Raw genomic sequence first — 24427 nt, 5'->3', positions numbered from 1 at the left:
TATTCATCCAATATTGATTGGATTTTTTGGCCTCCGTGTGCCAAGAACCATATTAAGATGCTAGAGCTGCAGTGGTGAACATGGTGGCCTCCTTCTGAGTTCGATGCTCTGCTGCAACCAGTACCTATGTTTCTGATAGCACTCAGCTCGGGGGGCCTTAACTGCCCAGCTTAACCAACAACCCTCCAACTAGACTATGGATAAGCTTTGTGATCAGAGAGCACAGCTTACTCATTTCTATGCTCTGCACAGTGACTGTGCAATTAATATTTGTGAAGTCAAGCCCAACAAGATATTCATGCATTTTTCTTGTATTCCACTCACCTGATTAATCCTGACATTATAGCCATTTCTCACCTTCCCTAGTATTTACATTCTCATGTAGACACGTCGAAAATAAAATGAGAATATGCTTATTGAAAAAAGTTGCTGTTTCAAAAATAACTACCCATTTTGCAGGTGGTTCATCCTTCTAGAGCTTATGCGTTCTGTAATTCCTGATCTAATCCCTTCAAAAAAGTGCCACACACACCCTCAAGAGCCCCCTTAGCTTCCTCACCTGCCAAAAAGAAAGCTGTACGTTAAAAGCAAAACACGTCACGTAGATACTTAGCCTTCTTTTCCCTTACTTTAAATATCAGACTTCAAATACAACTCCACCAATATAACAGTGAACATTATTAAAATAAATCCAGTGACCTTTTTAAAAAAGATTACAAAATTGAATTTATTGAGTTTCACACAAGATGCACTTATAAAATTAGTACTGAATGCCATTTTAACAGAAGAAACGAACACCATTCTGAACTCCCAATATATTCTGCAAAGGAAATGGAAATCTTCCAAAAATGACAGCACAATAACAGAATAATTCAAGCTGAATTGAAAGAAGTACCCCAATCCTATTCTTGCTCTGATCAGGGCTGTGTTTGGCAAGGTTCTCCCCAAACTATTCCCATACATCACGGACACTGTTCCTTTGGGTGGTGAAGAGAAGACGGAGAAAAGAATAATAATTCTAAGATGGGGCTTCACTGAAACATACACAAAGCAATTAAAAGTCTTCTCATTTTTAACTTAAAGTACTCCCTGGTTTCACAAAAGCATTTCTGTACAATTTCTTCTTTTACCCTATGTGAACATTAATCTCCAGATTTCTTTAGTTAATGCAAAACATGAAAATTCACTTCTGTATTTTAAATCAACAATCCAAAGCATTAAAGCTCGCTTTCTATTTCACCCAGGAAATAGACAAATCACCTAAAATTTATCTTCTGCACATCACACGCCTGAAAGAGCAGCACAGGAGCGCAACTTCAGGATGGGGCCGTCACAGGGGCAACAACAGCGACATCTGGGTGTTCTGAAATTAGACATCGTAAAATTTGTACAAAAGTGCAGAAAGGTTTCTCAAGATAAAATGTGGTGGAAAATAACTTGTCCTATGATGCAGGCCACAAACTAGTAAGTGAGCAGAAACGGAGTCTCGCTCTCAAACAAGACCAAACAGCACCTTTTGGTTGCTGTTCCCAACATCCACACCCAGACACCTCCCACACCCAGACAGCCACCACACCCCCCGACAGGCCACTTACTCCTCAACCACGGGGCTGCCCGGCCCCAGTGGGCACACTCCCACAGTCACACCTCCCCACACAGACGCGCTCCCACAGAGTACAGACCTCATCCCAGGCACTGGCACTGCCCAGTCCACTTAAGAGTATTTACTTACAAAACCCAGTTAAAGCTAACATCTCTGAATTTTGTACACCGACAATTCTTCAGCCTATTCAACACCAAATCCTTTTAACTGTAACAATTTAGAAGCAATTAGTTTTAAAACAAAACCAGTTAACTATACATTAAAGTTAACACTGCTCTGCTTTTTCAGTATAAAAAGTGCCTTTTGGGAAGGGAATTTCTATTTTATCCACTGCAATTAAACAATGCACAGGTCACATTTTGCTTTAAAGAGGAAACTGAAAAATTATGAAACAATTTCTCAGTGATACATAACCTTCATTCATTTTTTTTAAATAAACAAACTGGCTTAGGGTTTTTTCTATAAAACGCTACTATTCATCAAGTCTTATTTAAGGTAGCCTTTTATTCTGATTAATTCAGATATATCTCCAAGGATTACTCTGGTGCTAAGAACATTTATCTTGACTTAAGTTTAATTATTTCTTTATGCTTTGGCAGATGAAGTCCAGTTTGAAACTGTTGGTGAAAATAGTATGAGACTGGAAAGGGGACGCCGTGGAGAAGCTTCACAGTTTGCCAGGTAGATCCTTACACCGCAGAGGCCTCGGGGCAAAATCCGATGTTCTGGAAGCCCAGGTGGACAAAGCAAAAGCGACCCTGCTGCTGCTCCCCGCGGCCGGAAGTGCTCGAGCAGGAGGCGGCTGCCTAACCCGCCAAGTGTGCCAGAGTCGAGGCTGGACGTGGCTGCTGTTCCATGACCTGACCTTCAGCCAGACCACGTGACTGGAAGGAAGATACTAAGACTTGCTTTCCATTAATAATTTAAGTTTTTAAATAAATATTTAAGTGCCATTTTCACGTCTGTCCGTCCTGGGAGCACAGCGTCTGCTCTCCCGGGACCTGGTGTCTTCAGCACACCAAGCCGCAGAGTTCAGTCAATTCGGTTTCCACAAATTGTGAACCTGTCTATCTCTAACAAGTCTTTCTTTGAGGATCTGTGTTTTAATTCAGAGTTGTCCTGTGTTATGTCCTTCTCATCACCATCTGGAGTTGTCAGAAACTGATCAGAATTACTTGTCACAAGTAATGGTATGACATTTTCCTTTTGATGAACCGGCTGGCTGGTGACTGAAGCAGAAAGGTTTTCTTCTGTGGAAAAACAGATCCATTTAATTAGAAAAGGATTTCTCCTCCAAGACATCCCACACAGACACTCACACACACATCCAAAATGCACTTCCTATTACATGGCTCCAGATGCAGGGGCCATGAACTGCAGTATGTGCTCACGGGGTTCAGCCCCCCATTAGACTGGAGGACCCTTGAAAGTAAGATGGACACTTCTTAATTTCTTAATGTGCTGAAGGAGCCAGTATAACAGAACACACATGGACCGCTATGAATTATCTAGTTAGCCGAAACAAATGCAATCCTCATCTTACTAATAGTACTTATGTTCTTCATAATGAAAGAATTATTTCCAAGTGATTTTACGAGTTTTTATTTCACTTTATTTTAGCTCCTTGGAAAGCACACACAATGGGCATGGCCCTCTCTCCAGACTGAACTTGGGCCCAGCTCAACTCTCATCTCCTGCCCCTTTGCAGAGCAAACTCCACACACTCAGAATATTGAGCTGCCAGTCCTCGGGATGCTTCCTCAGGCCTCCAGGATTGAGCTCATGCTGGTCCCTTTCTGAAGGGCCCTCTCCAGCCGTCTTCACTGGGCCTATTTCTTCTCACCCTTCAAAATTTAATTTAGCCATCGCCGCCACCAGGCAGCGATCCTCTCCCGTCCCCTCCATACCCCTGTGTATGACCCTTGTTCATCTATACAGATTATCCACTTGTGGTGTTTCCCCTATCGGTCTGTGAGGCCCTGAAAGCATGACTTATTTATGTTTCTATCTCCAGCATCTCACATACTACCTGGCTCACAGGTGCTCCATACACTTACAAATAAACTAAACTAAAAGTCACATGAAAAAACGAAAATACCTATGTGAACAGGGAACTGCCATCTAATGACAAAAATGAAGTCAGTGTCCCAGTTCTTCCTCCAATTCTCCCAGGCCAGAAACCCTGGAATCATCCTTACCTCCTCTCTCTCTCACACTGCACAACCTCATCAGCAAACCCTGTGCTCTTCCACATCTCTCCCGGATCTGGTTCAGCTCTCTCACTCACACCCCTGACTCCTACTCTGAGCCAGGCAGCCTCACTTCTGGCCTCTGACTCTGGGCTTGCCCTTCTTGATTCTGTTTTCCACAAAGCTTGAGAAAGATCCTTTTAAAATGTCAGCTGGATCACATCACTCTTCTGCTCCAAGCCCTACAATGGTCCCTTCCCACAAAGAGTAGGAGCCAAGGTCCTCACACAGCCTGCAGGGCCCTGGGTGGCCTCTCTGACTCCTCTCCAGCCCTTCTCCCCCGGGATCGGTCCCACTCCAGCACCCTGGCCTTAGCTGTCCCTCGACATGGCAAGCCCATTCCTGCCTGGGGCCTCTGTATGTGTGCGTGAGCCCTCTGCCTGGGATCCCACACGTGCCTTTCGCCCCTGCTTTAGCCATCTGTCCAGCACTTACTGCCACCCGACACAGTGCATATTCACTATTCGCTCTCTTCCCCTCTCCCCGACAATCCAGAATAAAACTCTGCCTTCTTCCCACTGCTGTGTTCCCTGGACCTGCCATGTAATCATCTACTGAGCAAGAAATGAAGGTAAAAACTCAGAGCTGTGTTAGTGTGTCTGTGAAGAGAGCTACAATACAAATGTTAAAGAACTAAGCAAAGTGAAATCAGATCTTGAAAGCTAACCATTGCCCGAACAGTCAGTGGTTCACTATTTACAACAGTTTACAATTTACTAGGGACCGTTCAGACAATTAACTCGTCAGAGAAGCGGTGAAGAGAACCAAACATACCTTGGGAGGGTTTACATCTGTTTTGTGATTTACTGGATGGTTTGCCTGGAGTGTTGGTTGGGGGAGGGTTAAACAACTTTTCTTCCATTTTGGCTTCTTTCACATACTGGCATGATTTTCCTAATAGCACGATGCTATTAAGTACTTTCAGGGATATCAACCTAAAACCAGAGAGAAACAACCAACCATTGTTGGGATTTATCTCAATCACTGTGAATGCCATCCACTACTATTGCTAATAAGCAGCTGCGAGGGCAGTGGAAAGGGGGAAAGAGGATGAGCAGGGGGGTCAGAGGGCCCAGGGGTCAGAGGGCCAGGTCTCAGAAGTGTGACCTCCTTATGCAACGTCCAAGCCCCCCGAGGCTTCTTTACCACAAGGGAAAATTTTGATAAATTCCTCAGTTCTCGTTATAAGAAGAAATTCTATTACTTAGAAGTCTTACCTGGTACTAAACTATTTAACATTTATTCTCGCGATTTAAACAAGTACGTTTAGTAAATGCAGATGAACAGAAAACAATAAAATAACTTATAACTCCCCACCCGGTGATAATCACTGTGACATTTGCTACAGTATCTTTCTGTCATTTTTGCTTTGAGTAGACAGTGATTTGTACTTTTTCGCTGTTCAGAAATGGGTTCTCTTTTACAAGGCAGTAGGGGACTGGAGTTCAAAGCCGGAGCACACACTCTGGGTCCAAGTGTTTGAGTTCAAATCCTGACTTCAGTGCTTAGAACCTGAGTGGACCTAAGTGACTTTCTGAACCACCTGCTCCATAAAGGAGAAGATTTCCCTAGGGTGCTCAGAACAGACTTGGCACATAGTAGCGTCAACCAGTTTTGCGATTTTATTATCACCGTTGTTTTACATTAACAATATACCATGAATAGTTTTCAACACTAGTTAAGGTTCCTCGCTGACATTACTTTAAAGGTCTTATAATATTTCACTGTATGTTTTATCGTACAACAAAGCCCCCCAAACCCTTAACTTCTGGAAATTTAGGTTATTTCCAGTATTTGCTTCTATTAAAAAGTTTCTGATTAAAAAAATTTATGCTAAATCTGTATTTCCTTAAGATAAATTCCTAGATAGCTATAATTACTAAAGTGGAATCTCTGGGCCAAAAGGTACATAATATTTTAAGGCACTGGATACAAATCTGGCAAAAAATTCTGACAAAGAAAAACAACCCCTCTTCATATTGGTATCTTCTCACATCCAGGGCCATTTGTTAAATGACACAGAACCCAGGACTTCACTCCCAGTTTCACAGCAAGTGAAGAAGCAGGTCGCTGCTTCTTATGCCTGAGACGAAATCCTGGCAATAGCAGGAAATTACAAGTCAGTGTGGGCAAGTCTCATAACGGGCCTGACAGGAGGTCGAAGCAAGAAGCACACGGGCCTCCCTCACAGCCCCCAGCCTCCCTACCCCAGGACAAAGGATGCAAACACTGAGGGCCTCACAGAGACCCACGGCCGCAAGGACTTCTGCGCGCATACACTCCCAAATTTACCCCAAGCCCCAGCTCTCCTCTAAACTCCTTACTCATACCTTCCACGGCTTCCCTGACACCACCTAGGGGACAGCTAATAGGATTTCAAACTTACTAAATCCAAACCAGAACTCTTGATGGCAACCCCAACCCTCCCAAAACCAAAACCCCACGTATACATGTCACAGGCCTCCCCATCACAGTAAACGGCAAGCCCACTGCCTAATTGCTTGGGCCCCAAACTTTGTAACCATACTTGATTCTTCTTCTTCCCTCACACCGCACACCCAATCAATTCATCAGCAAGTCCTGTCCAGTTCTGCTTTCAAAACACGCACCTAGTCGACAAACTCTTCCCACTCCATTGCCACTGCTCCAATTCCAGCCATGGCTCCCTTTTCCTGCAATGACTGTAACGGCTTCTCCTCTTGACACTGCACAGCAGCCAGAGAGGCCTTGCAAAGCCAGCTGCACCCAGCCCTCTTCTGCTCAGAATCCTCCAGTGACTCCCGCTCCCTCAGAGCAGAACCCAGGCCCCTTCCGCGGTGACTGGGTCCTCTCCCACCCATCCTGCCTGGATCCCTGTGCTCCGGCCGCCCCGCTCCCCGCTGTTCTCTGTGTGAGGCCTGTCCTGTGTCCTCGCTGCCAAGCCCGCTCTGTTCCTGGGCATCTGTGTGGCTCTCTCTCTTCCTCCATCCAGTCTCCACTGAAATACCAGCTCACCCTCCCTTCCTCCATCCAGTCTCCACTGAGACATCAGCTCACCAGGAGGCTTCCCCAGCCCACTCTAAGGCAGCCACCTCTGTCCTTCGCCGTGTCCTTACATGACCATATTCTTCTTCCTGAGGCTTGCTGCCAACTGTCATTTCACAGCAATTTGTTTCTCTGGTTGTTGTCTTTTTTCCACTAGACCTTCAGTGACACGAAGGCAGGGCACTCGCCTGTCTTCTTTCTGGGTGACCCTTCACAGCTCCAGGACCAGTACCTGGCACTGAGCAGGCGCTCCCTGAGCAGGGCTGAGCGGACAGTGAGAGCAAGGGCTACAAGCTTTCCTTCCACAGCAAGCAAGAGTGAGTCTGGGGGGCAGGAGGCTGAGACTGGGAGTGGGCGGGAAGGCACGGGAGGCATTTTAAGGAGGCCCCACTGAATTCTGACTTGCTTTTGCTGAAGGGAGATTCCTGGGCTTGGTGAGGTTAAAGATAAAGAAGGCTTCATGGACAAAGTGGCTCGGAGAAGGATTTGGAAGGAGGAGAGGATAATCAGAACCAATCAGTAGAGTGGAAAGGTCAGTGAGCGCGCGTGCCTGGCTGGACTATCGAGGGGGAGAAGTGGGGAGAGGCTGGAGCGAGGTGACGGGGGTGAGGGTTGGGGGAGGTGGTGAATTCTACACAATTCAGATTTTAATCTACTTTGATGAATGGTGTACAGGCAACTGTAACCAAATAAAGGTTTTCAGACGTGGCATACACAGGCTTCACGTCCTGATTTGTTTATGTCAAAAGAAAAATATGAGAGTAATTAGCTTGTTAAACAAGGATGGGAGCAATTATAGCAATACCACTTGATGAACAAGGCACGATGCTAGGAAGAACTTCTGAGGGCATTGTGAGCATTTGTACCAGAAAAGAAGCATCTTACATTTTTTAATGTCAAAAAACTGAAGAGAGTTAACCTAATAAAGTAAAGGATTGACGTGTTCATTCAGATGGAAAACAGTAAAGGGTATGTGACCTGATCAGAATCCTATCCTGCCGTGGGTGGGTCTTACCGACATGAGCGTACTGCTGCACGGCTCTGAAGGTGTTGCAAGCATAGTCATGCCTCATGATGCTCAGTGCAGACAACCACAAGTGACTGTGCCCGTGCTCCTGCGACAGAAGCTTCCAGAGCACCTGCCATGTGCCAGGCACCAGGCAGAGAGCAGTGCAGAAAACACACTCAAAACACAAAACTGGGCCCACCTCCAAAGTCTCTGGAAGGCAGACCTCATCCTGGAATAAGATTCTGAGTAAATCTCCCAGCCAGGTTATTACTGCTAGGCTTCCCTCCCATGTTTTTCCTCAAGAGATACTCAGTTCGGACCGTCTCACACACGACACTCTGGGCACAGCTCCTACACAGTGTACCTGCCACAGGTCAAGTGAGTGTGGGGACAGGGTCCCTTTTTTCTTTTTAAGAAATCTGAAGCTAGGCTGGGCTACTTTATCTTAAGTTCACTTCTTGAGAAAAACTAACAATGGCAAAAACAGCATTTTAACTTTTTTTTTTTTGAAAGATTGGTACCTGAGCTAACATCTGTTGGCAATCTTTTTTTTTTTCTTTTTCTTCTTTTTCTCCCCCAAGCCCCCTAGTACACAGTTGTATATTCTAGTTGTAGGTCCTTCTGCTTGTGCTATGTGGGACACCACCTCAGCATGGCCTGATGAGCAGTGCCATGTCTGTGCCCAGGATCTGAAACCTGGGCTGCTGAAGTGGAGCCTGTGAACTTAACCACTTCGCCATGGGGCCAGCCCCTCAAAAGAGCATTTTATATTGCTATTTTCTTCATACCACTTGCTACTCCCTTAAATTGTTTTAGTTGTTTACTTGTTACCGTTTGTCTCTCTAGTCAGAGAGTAAGCTACGAGACCAACACATCTACAGAGAAAAGTCGGCATGTCATATACAGGGAAACTACATTTCTGCATCTTCTCTGGGTTTACATGGCACAGGTCTAGAGCATGCTAACAATGACTGTGGCAAATAGTAGAAATTCAAAGACATTTTGAACATAGAAAAGTGATTGCAATGGTGGATTTTATTTTATAATAGAAAATACAAGTGAAACTTAAATCCTAAGTAAAAAGGGCTTTATGTAAATGATTTCACTAAAGTTAAAATAAAATCTAAAGGGTTATTAATACTACTACCAAATATTTAATTTAACCAGAATTCACTGAGTCACAAATACATGTGGAGGTACAAGCTGTCAGGGAGCCCCGGGACAGCTGGAATGGGTGAAGTATGATTTGGTTGCTATTAACTTCCATTACATCTTGCATTTATACTTTACTGAATAACCAAAAACATATTCAAGAATAGTTAATCTTACCCAAAATAGAAGAGTATGACACAGGCATAAGACAGGATTCCTTGCACTTTAATTGAGCTTGTTACAACTCTGATGAGCTAGCCAGAAACAAACCAAAACAACAAAACACACAAACAAAACACACAACCACAGAATTATTAGTTAATATTTAAATAAAGACTTCTCCATGCTGATCTTAACACTCTAGGCACACTCCTGGGACTCTGTCTAAATCCAAGTAAGCAGTTCTAGATTTGTCGATTGCTGCCACAATCTGGCTGCTTGTGAGACTTCTGCGGCAGATTTGGATTCCATCAGGCATGTGCAGGAGGCATGTGGCTAACACAACATTCAACTGCTGTGGACTCTCTGAAGTCGGGCATTACACCTCGTGCATGGATGACGTCTATTTGTACCAGAGAAAGGTGCAAATCTGCTGATTTTTAAAATCAAAAATGATTCTGGGAGGACAAATGGATTCATCCTGCACACATGCCCCTACCAGAGCTGGAACCACTTCGTGGGCATGTCCCTTACTCTTGCTTTTTCTGTCTTTTGTTCTTTGACTCTTTTAAAAAACCCCCAGTGACTCACTCGTAGGGAGTGGAGAGAACAGGGAAACTTAGGAGGTTTGTACTGTTCAAAACCACTAAATACTACTACAAAATTAATTACTTAAAGGTGGGAAAATTTGTCTCTTTTGGATAGTTATGGTTAAACACCTATTTCTTACTTATCTCACAGAAATCCCATGGAAGGTCTGCTGAATAAATCTGGGGGGACCCGTCGCTGGGAAAGGTTTACACGTACAGGCTCAGCTTAATCACGTGCCCATGTATTAGGGTCTGGCGATGCTCTAATCAGGAAATGGAAATCAAGGAAAATAACTGACCTGATCTAGTAATGCTATCATCGAATGGAAGGGTCTATTAGGGTGTCTTAAATATTACAAGATACAGCTTAAACGATATTTTTAAGATGCTTTGAACAAAACAACGATTGGGAGGAGGCAGAGGGAATGGACTGCCATTTGTTAACAAACTTTCACTGTAAGAACACTGATCTAGAAGGCCTCATCCTCATCTCTGCCCTACTCTCTAAGGGAAAAGGACCTGTCGTACAAACACTTGTGATGGAGGTTAACGTGGCTCTAGGATGTTCTCAGGAACAGGACAGGCAAACCAATGATCACCTTCAAGGTTTAAATGACTTCATTTTTTATCTAGTATATTATTAGGTAACTTTAAGATACGTAAGTCCAATATTTAATTTCCATGAGACCTTAATACATGATTTCTCCTACTTTTTTTGGATATGAATTCATTTTAGGACCTAAGGTGACATTTAGAAAGAAACATTGCCACTCTTGGGCTTTAATTAAAGAATTAACTGGATTACTGAGGCCTCGGAATACTCCTCAAGGCTCCTGGATATCTGGCAAAGCTCCAGCGTCACTGTGGAGCTCTTCGAGAAAAGTACTGCAGAAGAAAACCTGCTTGATTATCAGATAACTGGGTAATCCTCTTGGAAAATACAGGAAGCATTCCAGAAGTCTTTTATTAATCAATTACTAATTAAACTGAAACCTTTGGTATAACAACAATAAAAACTCACTTGAAAAATAAAGGCTGGAGGAAAATGTAAAAATATTAAATTAAAAAATTCATACTAATTATAAATAAAGATTTCTAGCAAATAAGTTATTAGATAGTCAATTATTATTTGGCAATGCAGGGCCACATTTAAATCTAACCATTTGAACCAACGCTTTTTCTAAATAATCAGTTAGGCAACCTAAGTATATCCTCACACTGTATGTTTCCAGTTGTAGGAACAAATGTAGAAAAATTTAATATTTTATTTTATCAATCTCTTAAAACTTTAACAAATAATTTTACTCTGTAAAATCCTCTGCTTTTCCAAAATACTAAGAGTTCTTTTATCCAAGCAAAAGAAAGTTACATTATTATGTAAGAAACAAGTTACTAATATAATTGAAAACATTTAGGATGTGGTTGTCTGGAGAGTCACACTGAAATTTGAATAACATTAAACTGATTAATCATCCATCCTCTAAAAAAGTCAGGCAAGCTGATCTAAAATACAGTGGGCATGACCTACAACTTCTTTATACATCTCCCTGAGGCTTTGCATCTACAGGAGAACTCTAGATGTCCTTTGGCAAGAAGATGGTTGCATTTCTTTTGATCTGAGAATAGGCAGTCAACAAGGAATATAATCAAATATAGGTACAGCCAGCAAATCTTCTTAATGAATGTTATCACAGCCTCATGTGACTAGTAACTTTCTGCAAGGCTGTTCTGAGCAATTCATTAAAATATTCAAAGTTGATGACTATTTTTTGGTTGATCTAGTAAATGTCAATGCTGATATTTAAAAAATATATGCTATTTCCTAAGTCTAACAGTAGAAATTGTCATTGTAAAAACTTCAGAAGAATTTTTAAAAGTAGTAACTTTATTAGATACAGAATATTTCTTCATTTGAGCACACCATTAATTAATCTGTTTCATTTGTTTCCAAACTTTTACTACCATAAATGCCACTGCAATGTATAACCTTGCCTATAAATCATAGGCCTTGTTTTTTTAAAACTATTTCCATAGGATAAAGTCCTAGAACTAGAATTACTCCATCAAAGCATAATACTGTCAAAACTGCCCGTTAGAAGTATGGGATCAACTCATATTTCCACCAGTATGTGTTACTGTGGCCACGCCAATGCCTCCCACCAGGTATTTCCATTCAAAAAGAAAAATCTTTGCCAAATGAATAGGCAAAAATGAGTATTCTCATTGTTAGGAAAGCCATTACATAAAACAGTTCTTAATATCACTTATCTATTGGATAGCTCAAAATCCAAAAGAATAATGCTAAAATTTAAAACAAAATTTCCTTTGAAGTCATTTACCTTTAATTTTTATATCAAGTCCTTTTGAAAAAACTTACTGATAATCTATTTATTAACATTCTATAATGATGGCTATCTCATCATAAAAAAGGGAAGAAAGTACAGACTTACTAAAACAGCTAGTGGGAGAGGAATGAAGCCCATCCTCCGTGCCACAGAGTCACTGTAATCAGTATACGCCTGGACAGAGGGAGAGGAAAAGGGTTTAAGGGATTTAAACAGCATTTAAAAAGTACTATTCACTCATCACCACCAAATGTTCTAAACAGGTGGAGCTATGAGCAAGCAGAGAACCTGGCACCTATTATGTAATTTAGTAAAATGATGTGGGAATCTAAATGTTCATAAGAAGTTTTAAATATAAAGTTGTACAACTGTTACAATGTTGTAAAAATCATACTGTATTCAATGTTAATATTATTTTTAATTTCTAAATATTTAGAATGGGGATAAGTAGGAGTTACACAGCTTTCTCTTAACTAATATTCCATGCTAAATTAAACCACTGTTCAGTTAATTTCAGACTATGTCTTTGATATAATGCTCACATTTTTCTGTCGGCTGCTAACAAGATCAAAAGCAAGGCTGGCTCTATATTCGCTGTAGACCTAGGACAAATAAGAATGCAATATTAAGTAACACAGCACAAATATATAATGAGGAAAGACTTAGACTTTGTAGATGAAAATGCTTCATAATTGAGCAGGAAAAAGGTGCTAACAACCTAGCAGACCTCTGGGTGGCGTCCCTCTGTTTTCCTACAGTAGGGCAAACAGAGCCTCAACTCCCCCGACTGCTACGTTCACGGGCCTTTTAAAGGTTTCTTTTCAAAGAGATGAACATTCAATGATTATGATCCTGACAGTTCAGAATTTTGGGAATAGTGGCTATTTTAAGTAATGTAATATATATATTAAAAAAAATTGAAATTTTACATTAAGTGAAAAGTTTAAAAAATTATTATTACTATATGTCTAATGATACTGATTCCTTCTTAGAAAAATGGACACTGAACAAGATATAAAACTGAGAGAATACAGTAGTTATGAAGGCACTTGTAAACGGTCATTTCCACTAAAAACTGCACCAAGTGGCTGAATCATGCCTATTAATTTTGATTTCAGATACTGAGAAAATGATCCCATGAAAAGGGAATCATTCTGGATTGAGGAAGCTAAGAGAGTAAATGGGGAAATCACTTTGTCAGTGTTTTACAAAAAAGTGTAAGATCATATTTTATTCAAGTATATTAAAGCATTAAGAAACCTATAATCAAAATCATATTGTAGTAGTTGCAACTCCATTAGATTTAAATCTTTGCCTTTTGCAATAAAACAGTAAGTATCAGAGTAAGACAAAGTACAAGTAAAATCTAGAAAACTGTTGAAATTAGTTTTCATTTTGGGACTGAGTAGGAATGAAGAATGCACTAGGAAACTCTTATGCTTTCTATACAAGGAGCCTATAGCCACATATCTATTTCTGGAAATTCTACAGAATATCTGGTTACAATATAAAACAAATCTCTCAAAGTTTCATCAAATGCTTTCACCAGAAAAACATAGGCTCTTGTCTTCTAGAACTCACCAGAGATAGACCTATTCATAATCACAGAAGAATTCATTTTAAATATAAAATATTTTAAAAATCCAAGCAGAGAGAATAGTTTTGATAGTCTAACGTTTTAAATAGAAACAATGTGGTTTTAAAATGTTTAAGAGATTATGATAGTATTAACAGTTTTTAATGATTGTGAGTTAGTGACACTGACATCAACTACTGGGCAATCTATACTGCCACCCAAAAGTATGGAAGCAGCGCTATTCAATACTGAAAAAACCTTCTTGCAGTAATGTAATAATTTTTAGAAATTTAAAGTTGTAAGTCTAACTTTTAAGTAGTAGTACTCTTTTATTATCTTCATAAATGCAAACCTAAACTTGTCATTCTACGATTTTACAAGATTAAGTAGCAGAAGTCAACGTTCAACATTGAATTATTAAAATACATACATCTGCAGTAATGTCATTGAACTTGGTGATAAACGCATGTTTTACAATATCCACAGCAATTTCTGATGCAATCACCATACAGACATCTGGAAACAACACCCAAAGATGATCTATAAAGTATAGGAAAAAAGAGACAATTAAGTCTCTTAATATGAACAGAATCCATAACACCACAGGATACCACAGAAATCCGAAATCTCCACAGAGCAAAACTAAACTGTTTTCAATAAACAATAACAGAGATAGAACTAGCATTCAGTTAAATATCAAAATAGCCATACTTTATCAAGTTAAAGGATAATTCATTCAACAAATATTCTGTACTTTCTGGGTGCCAGGCATGATTTGAGGGGCAGGACCTGCCTTCATGGAGCCAGTGTACTGGTGGCATGACTAATCAGGCAGGCTCATTTTAAAATCCATTAATTCTATAGCTGCCCCAATGTGACAGCAAATAGTTGGCAGGGACGTGTGCTCAGGTCAACGGAACAATTTTTTCCCCTCTTTGATTACTATGACAAAGATATTGATCAATCATTTATTTCACCGTCACACAGATATAATTTGTCAAGTTTGCTCACCTTTACCACATTTATTAAAATGTCAATTCAGTATCAAGGACCTGATAAAAAATGCAAACAGATAACCTAAGACCCAGAAGAAGGATATAAGAGTGGAACAGAGCAAGAAATAGGTTAGAAATGCTGATAGGGACCTATGGCAATTCAAGCTGGGGTGGCTGAAGACTGCAATGGCGACGACACAGACCGGGCTATACGTGCTGACGTCGCACGGCAGTTGAGTGAGTCCGCATCATGCTGAGGCTTTGGGAATCAGGGGACCTCTTTCAACAATAAACTCTGATGCTAGCTGGCATATGACCTTGGGAAAGTTTCTCAGTCATCTAAATTCTAGCTTCCTCATCTACAAAATAAAAGTATCTACATCACCATCATGAGAATTAAATGAGATAATGATGTAAAGTGTATAGCAATTTGCCTGGCCTACAAAATAGCTAGTATTCTTTTTATGTTATTCATGATCTTGGGAACTTAGGGCAAGCTTCCATAAATAGTATTTTGATTTAAAATAACTAAAGAAAGAGTGAAAGAAAGATGAATTCACCAACTTGAGGGTTCCTTTTATTATACGCTCTATCACAGTAGTGACAAAGGAGGCAAATTAAATTTGTTGAAAGTCAAGTACAAGTGAGAATATGACTTCAGACATCCAGTTGTCAGCAGAGTTAGGGATTACTGTCCTTTGGCACAAAAACTCTGCTTTGGGTCCCACATGTACTCTGCTGGCACCAGCCACCCATGCTCACTTCTCTGCCTCTCATGGACACCCTGTTGGCTGACTGAGTTATAAACCAAGAACACACGTACACAGAGAATCCAGGTGAATGTGTAGAAGAGGGGCTTTGCTGCCACAAGTCAGGTAGCATCTGGATCTATTCAGATTAGAACTTAAGCCACTGTAAAATATGTCATTTGATCTTATAGCTTCTACAAGAAAATAACTCTGGAAACATGTTTCCAAGATCACATATCTCATTTTACGTCTGTTTCTGATTTTTCATGGCTAAGAACTAGCAATGAATCAAAATAAATTAAGAATAAGTTCACATGTCTATAACATGCATAGTATTGGCGGTAATAAATGAAATGCAAAACGTGATCTCATACCATAAGAACAAGGTTGAAAAAAAATTGCAGACATAAAAAAACTAAATGACTGGAGAAAGCTGAGCACGTGATCATTTCCCACCCAGCTCACTTCAGCATTACCAGACTGCACAACAGCTGCCTCTCTCCTCTGCTGGCCTGTGAGCCTGACACAATTTTAGCACCCTCCACATGTGCCACAGCGCCCAGCCCTGTGCCCGGCACACAGCATCCACTCAGAGCGTCTGCTAACTGAATGGATGTTCGTGGAGTTTGACAACTTCCTGTCAGCCTTGATTCAGAGGTGGATGTAAGCAACAAAATTCACTGCTTTACCTTATATTCCTTTAATTTATCCTTATTCAAAATGCTAGTTAACAGGCAGCAAGTGGGTAAAAGACAAATGTTAAGAAAGAGCAAAAGTTCTTCTGGTGAATCCCTAAAATGAAGGAGATCTGACTATATTTAGATAACCACAGCATACTACATTTAAAGAAATAAACAAAGGGGTTAGAAGGGTCCACTCACCCACTGAGTACAGAGCACTAGAGATGCTGTGTGGTTTATAAGAAATGATGAGCCAAAGACTACCATACCAGGTATGGCATCCCACCAGCGCACAGAGAATATACTCAGGCCATTCTGCTGACACAGGTGCTTCTAATACTCAGAGTGGAACAGCTCAAGTTTTTTGAAGTTTTCTGCAATACTCATTTTATTCCATGTAAAAGAATGATTTTTGGTTCAAGAATAAAATTAGAAGGCACTGTATTTGTTAAGAGTTACGTACCTGGGTTCCAAGAAAACTGTTCCATGTTTCTCAGACAAACTATTAGCAAAAGCACATAATTTGTGAATCGTTCCTTAATATCTGAAAAAAAATTAACATACGAACGCTATAGTGCATATAAATGACAAAAATATACTGTACATATAATTTTAGTCAGAACATGAAATTACTATATTACATATAAATGTCTGTAAAATAAATATACTATTAGAGAGAGCGAGAGAGAATGCTGCTACATTGGTAAGCCATTTACTTCTTTTATTAACATAATTCTACTATGGAAATTCCAGTTTTCTATAAACTTCAAAAAATATTCAAACCATCAATTTGCTCAGACTGAATCATTAGACTCCTCCACTGGGCTTTGGGCCCATATAACACAGTTTTCATTTTACAAAAGAAGAAAAAACAGAAGCAGAGAGTAAAATACAAGACTTTGGGTAACATAAAACCCCTCTGGGAATCTCAGACTACTTCCAGTCTGGTAAATAGTAAGCACACAAGTAGTGACCTGATGAATTCTTTAGCTAAGAGAGTACTAGTATTACAATAGCATTACTCAGGGTATATGTAGAACTTAGGGAGAAAAAACCACCCCCAAATTAGGTTTCATAATGATATGTACCATAAGTCACTAAGGACTCCGAATGAACTTAATGAAGGCAAACAACTAAATCCCTGCTAAAGGTTAGTTTACACATTTCACTTTTTAAGCTGTTATTTCTTACTACAGTCTAAGATACTATGTAATCAAGAGATGGAATGAAATAAATTTACGTGTGCAGTAAGTTTGGCACAACTACTTGTGTGTCTATGTAATGGTGGGGACTATGGCTAGAAGCCATTGCTCATGTAACAAACCATCGCAATATATCTGTATACATCTGCTGACATTTCCTGAATATTCTAGGATTTCAGTAATTCGGGGTCTCACCATGCCATTCAACTGCGGGCCCACCACAGCCCTGTGCATTTCAATTCCACCTTGAAGGCCCTCCTGGGATTGTCTTTGTCCTCTTTTCCGATTTCCACCTTTCCCTGTTACACTACAGGAAAGGATCTGGACTTCTACAGCTAAACCTTGGTCTCTGTGAGCGCGCTGGCATTTCCACGTGTCTTCCTTAAATCCCTGAACTCCTTCCAGCCAGGCGCAGCACCTTCTTTTCCAGGGCAGCTCAGCTCCTAGTCCTTGTTTGAGGGGGTCTGAGCTGTCCCTTGACTTCTTTAAGGCCAGTGGGCACAAACTCCTGTTCTACTATGAAACTGTAGAGTTATTTCTTATGAAATACCATGTTTTGGGGTGTAAACTCACAGCACAGTGAGTAGCAAGGGGAAGAGCACAGGTGTGCGCCTGTGAAAGGCATCGCAAAACTGGGAGGAAGCAGGTGTGGTGCTTAAAGCACACAGGTTAAAAATCACATGTTCAATTTATTTTGTGATTTCAAAAGGGAATACAGGCTAAAGGAAGAAGCTAAGAAAAGTCTGTCCTAGAATAATTTCCATAATCTGAAACAAAATGTATTCTCTGCTACTTATAATTAACTGTGGAACTTAATTCACGGGATTAATTAAACTTGCCAATGTACCTTTAGTTGGAATTCTGTATGATTACTCACAAAGCTGCGTCTGTATGTGTGCTAAGTCCTTTGGATTTCCAATTTCCATAAACAAATTTAGCAAAGAAATACACTCATTTCTGATGCTTCTACCAAGTGTGGTACATAATACTGACTTCGTTCATTACAGAATTATCTGGAAAGAAACTGCCTTGAAAAATTTAAAATATTATTTCAAATAAGCCAATATAATTTTTATTAATTCTGATATAATGAAACAAAAACAATAGCAGTGTTTAAATGAATCATATCTGATTCTTGGACACATGATAGTGACCAACATAAAGAAAACCTACAAGCATTTCAATTCAAAGGATATTGATAAAGGGGAAAAAACTCCATCTTAATAGAGAGATATTTAAGGAAAAACAGATTTTAGAAAAGCAGACTATTTCAAGATACTGTAAAGATTAATAAAGACTGATGAATTTTGTTTTGATGAATGTGGTGTGTGACTACCAGTATCCTGGGGAATGGCTCTCATTTTTGAGCTGCTAATGCATGTGAAGAAGGCAATATATTCAGAGTCAACATGTGAAAAAGCAGGTTTTAGGGATTCCCTACCTACCCCTTTAATCTTTGAGCGCCACCTGAAATATCAGCAAGATTGCCTAAGACAGATATTTTTCTTACTTGGGAGTGGGTTTTAAAACCTACCTTACATAAAATTAAATTCTTATAAAACCTGAAGGGAGATAGAAGGAAGTACAATGCAGATCACTCTGCATTGTAACATGAACTATTTTACCTCTAACAAAAAGTAAGACTTTTTCATGCTGATTACTAACCATTTTAAGCCAAATATTCCTGAATTTCTTGTAAACTCACATGCCTTGTCTGAGCAATATTCCATTGTTTTCAGAATTTTCTTAAAACTCAAATATTGAATCTCTAATCTTTCTAAGCTAAGAGTGTGTAAATTTGGGGGACCTGTTTATAAAAGAAAGAAAAAGTGATATTAATTACATCAACAACCTGGCGATAAGGTTAAAAATTGTTCACAATCTCTTCCTCACAATACATGAAGACTGAAAACCCTTAAAACTTATCTGCACATCTAGTTTAAAGCTCTATGAAGAGTGCCTAGTCGAAGCAGGATATGGATATAAATTAATAAAAAATATGAACAAATGAAATTCTTCTAGTTGAATCAATATATTCCATAATTAACTCCAGAGCTGACCAAAAAAACCTAGAATTTAGTCCCTTCCCTCCTTTTCCCTCCCCTCCTCTTTTATTTCAAATTCACAGAGCATGGCAGTGCACGCTTGAACACAGAAAGGGGGACCACACTGCCTTTCAGGGCTCTAAGATCCAAGGGCCACCACTGGCCCCTGTCCCCAGTCTATCCCCATCCCCAATAAGCAATCATTCTTCTGTTTCCATCATCATGAATTAATTTTGTCTGATCATAAACCTCACATAAATGAAATCACACAGAATGTACTTTTTTGTGATTGGCCTCTTTTCACTTAGTATAAGGCTTTTGAGATTCATCTATATAGTTGAATACAACAGTTTTCTTTAATTGCCAAGTGGTGTTCCACAGTGTAGATATACCAAAAGTTGTCTATCTACTTTCTTCTTGATAGTAGGATTTGGTTGTTTCCAGTTTGGGGCTACTATGACTAAAGCTGCCATAATAATTCTTGTACAAGCCCTTTTGCGAAAACATGTTCTTGCTGCTGCATTATAGGGTAAGCAAACATTTAACTGTTTAAGAAACTGCCAAAAGGTTTTCCAGAGCAGCTGTAATATTTCACACTCACACCATCAGTGCATGAGAATGCCAGTCACTCCACACCCTCACGAACAGTCGGCACTGTCAGGCTCCAGGACCAGCCACTCTGGTGGGTGTGCAGTGATATCTCACTACGGCTTTCACACCACAGTGCAGATGTCCACATGTGAAAGAGATAACTAACGTCTTCGTATTCTTATCAAACCAGTTTGACTTTGTAGACTCCCTGGAAGGGTCTCAGGGACTCCACTCCAGGATTCCACTTTGAAAACCAAGACACTAAGCTCTCTGATTTTCATAACTATATAAGAGAATGTTTCCAGAGATATACTTTGTGCCTTCACACTTTTTCAGAATTAGAAAGGAGGCAGTAAGGCATAACTGACAAAGCTCAGAACTGAGAGACAAGCTGAGGTGTGCAGTCATAATTCTGCTCTTAGTAGCTATGTGGGTGACCTTGGGAGAGTCAGATTACTTTCTCTGTTTCAGCTTCCGCATCTATATCATGGAATAATGTTAGCTGCCTCCAAGAAATTTCTGGATTAATGAGAAGCTTCTGAAAGTACTGTACGGTACTATACAAATGTCTATAATTTTTTTTATCATTTTAAACATCCTAAGATTACAATAACCAAAATAATAAGAAAACTTAGTAAAGATGATGAGAGAAGAAGAGAAAGCACAGCTTAAGTCAAAGAAACAGTGGCTCATAGGAAACATGACATGAGAGTTTCAGAATGAATTGCAAAATACGGCATAAAGCTGCAAGGAGAATCTAATTGTACATACCGCTATTTGACATTTGAAAAAGATTGTTCTTTTCAAACTTCTTGAAGACACTTCCTTTAATTTCAACAAACTGAAATAGTAAACAGAAATATGACTTTTATCATTATAACAGCTTTAAAAGTGGACATGCTACATATAAAACTTCCTGGAGCATAATTAAAAACTAATTTTATCCCATCCAGAACACTGCTGCTAACGTACTCATATACCCTCAAAAATGTAAAATAAAATCTCTTACTTACATTATTAGACATCATGATAGTAAGCAGTGACTTGTTGTGTGAGTTAAAAGCTACATTGAGAGTTGTTGCTTGAACCATTATAAGAATTGCATGCAAAACTAGCAGTAAGTGATGTCAAGGAAAAAACTTAAGTCTGTTATCATATTATATTAGTAGATAATAATTTAAAATTTTGACAGTAAATAATGGGAGAAAAAGACGACAATGCTTTTTAAATCAAGTCTTACATAAGTATTTTATTATCTTTATAATTTCTCTGTTAGCTATAGTTGATATAAATTTGACAGGATAAGATGTATGCAACCCATATGAAACAAACAAAAGCAGAAAGGAATCTCTGTGCAGCCAATCACCAAGACTGTGCATCCTGGGACATGGTGGTCATGTTCGCTACGGTCTCTGGCACTTGGCACAAAGCCCGGGAAACAGGACCTCAAAAAGTTTGTTAAATAAATGGAATGAATTATGGTAAATACTGAAAGAAGAGATTTATATATATATATACAGTCTAAATTAAGATAATTTGCATGCTAAAATAGAACAGAACACAAAGTAAAAGTTAGTCTGGAAGTGATTTTCCTCTATGGGTCTTCAGGGGATGGGGAATGTAAGACAGTAAGAAATGTCTGAAAATAAAGATTCTCCTTCCTACGTCGTTTTTGAACACATCCACAAGTTGCAGAATTACAGTCATATACATATGGAATGCTTTAAGTTAGAACAGTAACCGTTTTACTTCATTGTACTTGGAACAAGCTTTTACTCTCACAGAAACCTTCCTACTTAGTCCTTTAACTTCCCAAGTATTAATCCAATTCTTGCCAGTATCACTCTCTCGGAGACAGTATGAAAAAAATCACATGACACATTTCTGTGAACGCATTCTGATTCCACATGGAACTTCAGTGCAGGTGCATGTGTCTGTAAATATGTATGTACGGCTACACACAGATGGACACTGTGTTATATAGTAAAGCACTTACTCTCTGAAAGAAAAGCTTTAAGATCAGAAAGGAGGAGGGGGAAATAAAACCTCTAAAATTCCTCCCCAACCAATTTCAAATTTTACTTCTGATGAATTGGATACATTTTAAGTCCATTTTAAGTCCAAGTTTTAAACAAAGAATTCTTTGTTTAAAGATAACTTCAGGAAAAATTCCAATGCAAGTACAAAAGTTATATAGATACACATAAATGTAAAGTATATATAAATACACTATACTTTTATCCTAAAATCCTTCCTTATAATCAGTTACACTGAGACTAGAACTGTTTTCTAGCAGTGAAGACGGTCATGCATACGTGAGGCTCTTTAAATTAATTTACAAATATCATAACCAATTTCTCAAAAGAAAGTAGATTATTTCACATTAATCTTCAGGATAAACACACACACACACACATCTTTAAATCTGAGAAACAGCTAACAAATAAAATAATGCAGAATACGCATTAACTGGTGGAATTTCTAGTAAGTCTAAAAGGATACAGACATAGAGAACGGCCATGAAAAAGTGCGGAATCACCCCGATGTGGGCTCTCTTTCTTTCTTTAGGCTCTGTTGCTGTCCAATAGAGAGCATCTAATATATCTTGTCCAAATGATGAAAACAGACGATCTGCTACCTAAAGAAAACATTATTGACAAGGTGTTTCTTAATATTCCATTTAAATACGTCATTAAAATTCAGATACAACTCAAATACTGGTGATCTGACTTTTTAAATCCAACTAGAAGGTAAGTTCCAAAAGAGCAGAGATGTTTGTTTCCTTATTTCCTGACATTTCTTTATTCTCTGACACACAGGGAGTACTCAAATTCTTGCATTATTTGAACGAGACTTTATCTAATTAACTATGTTTGTAATAAGGAAAGTCCCACATGGTAGCAAAAATAAAAGGGAGAGGACACATCATAATCAAAGTCCCTCTGGTTTTAACTCTTTAAATTCCAATTCAAGATTCAAATTTACATGTTTTGGGACAATGGATCATTTGACCCACTTGACGCACACCTAACATCTGTAAACAACAACAGCTGTAATTTGTTGGAGGTTTATTACACAGAATATGCAGATTTGCTTCCTAAAGACATTTTCAGGTATTGCTCTCCATGAACATAGTATGATACATGAAAAGAAGAAAGGATATAGGAGGGCACATCGTTCAGGATTCAGTGGGAATGTCACGTTCTAGGAGAGGGCTCTCCCAGACCATCCGATCACTATGGCTCCGTGCTCTCTAATGCCTCACCTGTCTTCTTCATCATGGTGTTTCTCATCTCCTAATACCTCCCGTTCACTGTCTCTCTCCCACCTGTAGCATATAAGCTCTGTGAGATCAGGCTTTGTTCTCGTCTGTATTGTCAGGGTTTAAGACAGTGCTTGGCACACAGCAAGTGTCAATGAAATATTTGCCAAATGCAGAATAATAGCTCCCACTTAGGAGCTCTTACCACATATGCCTGGCATTGTGCTAAGCCCTTTCTACGTTCTGTCTCATTTAATCCTCATAACTCTCCTAGTATCTCCATTTCACAGATGAGAGGCTGAGGATTAGAGACATTCAGCCACCAGCAGCTGTGTGTCGTGTGCAGGATAACAGGATCATAACCAGGACTGGAAGCAGTTTATCTCTAGACTAGAGCCTGGACTCTTGTCCACTGTGCTTAAACCATATCATCAGCTATAGTCTAGAGGTGAGTGTTTAAACCATTTCGATCAGCAATTCATGGATCCTTTTTCTTGGCCTATTTCCTAATCACAGTAATAATACCACCTTGTAGAGGGCCCTGTAAACCAGAAGGCATGCACATTAAGTGTAGGGGTGAGGAGAAGCCCTTATCACCCACACTCCCTAAGAGGGAAGGCAGTAAAGGAGACTAGTAGGGCCCTAGTATGTAGAGCCACTCAAACAGCAGAAGGTGAGGAGAGGAGGCCTCGGCTTTTCTCTTGGTGAGAGGGCGGGTAGAGCATGATGGCTACGGCACTTCACAAACTGCACCCAGGCCCGCTGTCTGCATCCCACTTGATGGGGCAAAGCAAGTGTCCAGCAACAAGCCTACAGCAGGAAGCTGGGGGGGTTCAAACCATCTCGGTCGTGGACTGGGGAGTAGCCAGGATAGTTAGAGCTCCATGGCTCTGTAAAGAGATGGGAAGCCCTCATCTCCTACAGCGACGCAGCCTCAGAGCAGAAATCTGTCCACTCATTAGGAAAACTCCACTCGTGACTAACTGAAAAGACAGGGCAACCTCACTTGTGTCCCCAAAAAGTACTATAGGAAAACACAATTTGAATCTTAAAAGTTTATTACTTAACCTAGAGTAGCTTACCATTTAAAAACTTATGAAGATTCTGCCTATAAACCAAAGCACTTTTTTGCTTCATGTAATTGCTTATTTTTTGTATAAATGCGGACTTTCACAGTGACTGCTTTAAAGTGATGT

General features: G+C 39.7%; 1 protein-coding gene across 1 annotated transcript in view; it reads right to left on the bottom strand.

Moving 5' to 3' along the window:
- Nucleotides 1-700: 700 nt before the first annotated feature.
- TAPT1 (transmembrane anterior posterior transformation 1) overlaps nt 701-24427 on the bottom strand; it is a 61756-nt gene continuing 38029 nt past the window's right edge. Inside the window, exons 5-14 of the mRNA XM_070613107.1 lie at nt 22472-22607; nt 20983-21080; nt 20741-20810; nt 16595-16675; nt 14138-14247; nt 12674-12733; nt 12237-12305; nt 9215-9291; nt 4627-4787; nt 701-2853 (exon numbers count right to left, since the gene is read on the bottom strand). Of these exons, the coding sequence (XP_070469208.1) occupies nt 2636-2853; nt 4627-4787; nt 9215-9291; nt 12237-12305; nt 12674-12733; nt 14138-14247; nt 16595-16675; nt 20741-20810; nt 20983-21080; nt 22472-22607 (1080 nt within the window). The 3' untranslated portion in view covers nt 701-2635. The remainder of the gene's footprint in view (nt 2854-4626; nt 4788-9214; nt 9292-12236; nt 12306-12673; nt 12734-14137; nt 14248-16594; nt 16676-20740; nt 20811-20982; nt 21081-22471; nt 22608-24427) is intronic.

This window comes from Equus przewalskii, chromosome 3 (assembly GCF_037783145.1).
Source record: "Equus przewalskii isolate Varuska chromosome 3, EquPr2, whole genome shotgun sequence".
In the NCBI taxonomy this organism is placed as follows: Eukaryota; Metazoa; Chordata; class Mammalia; order Perissodactyla; family Equidae; genus Equus; species Equus przewalskii.
The sequence above is the reverse complement of the archived record's forward strand: the minus strand, read 5'-3'. Positions and strand labels throughout refer to the sequence as shown.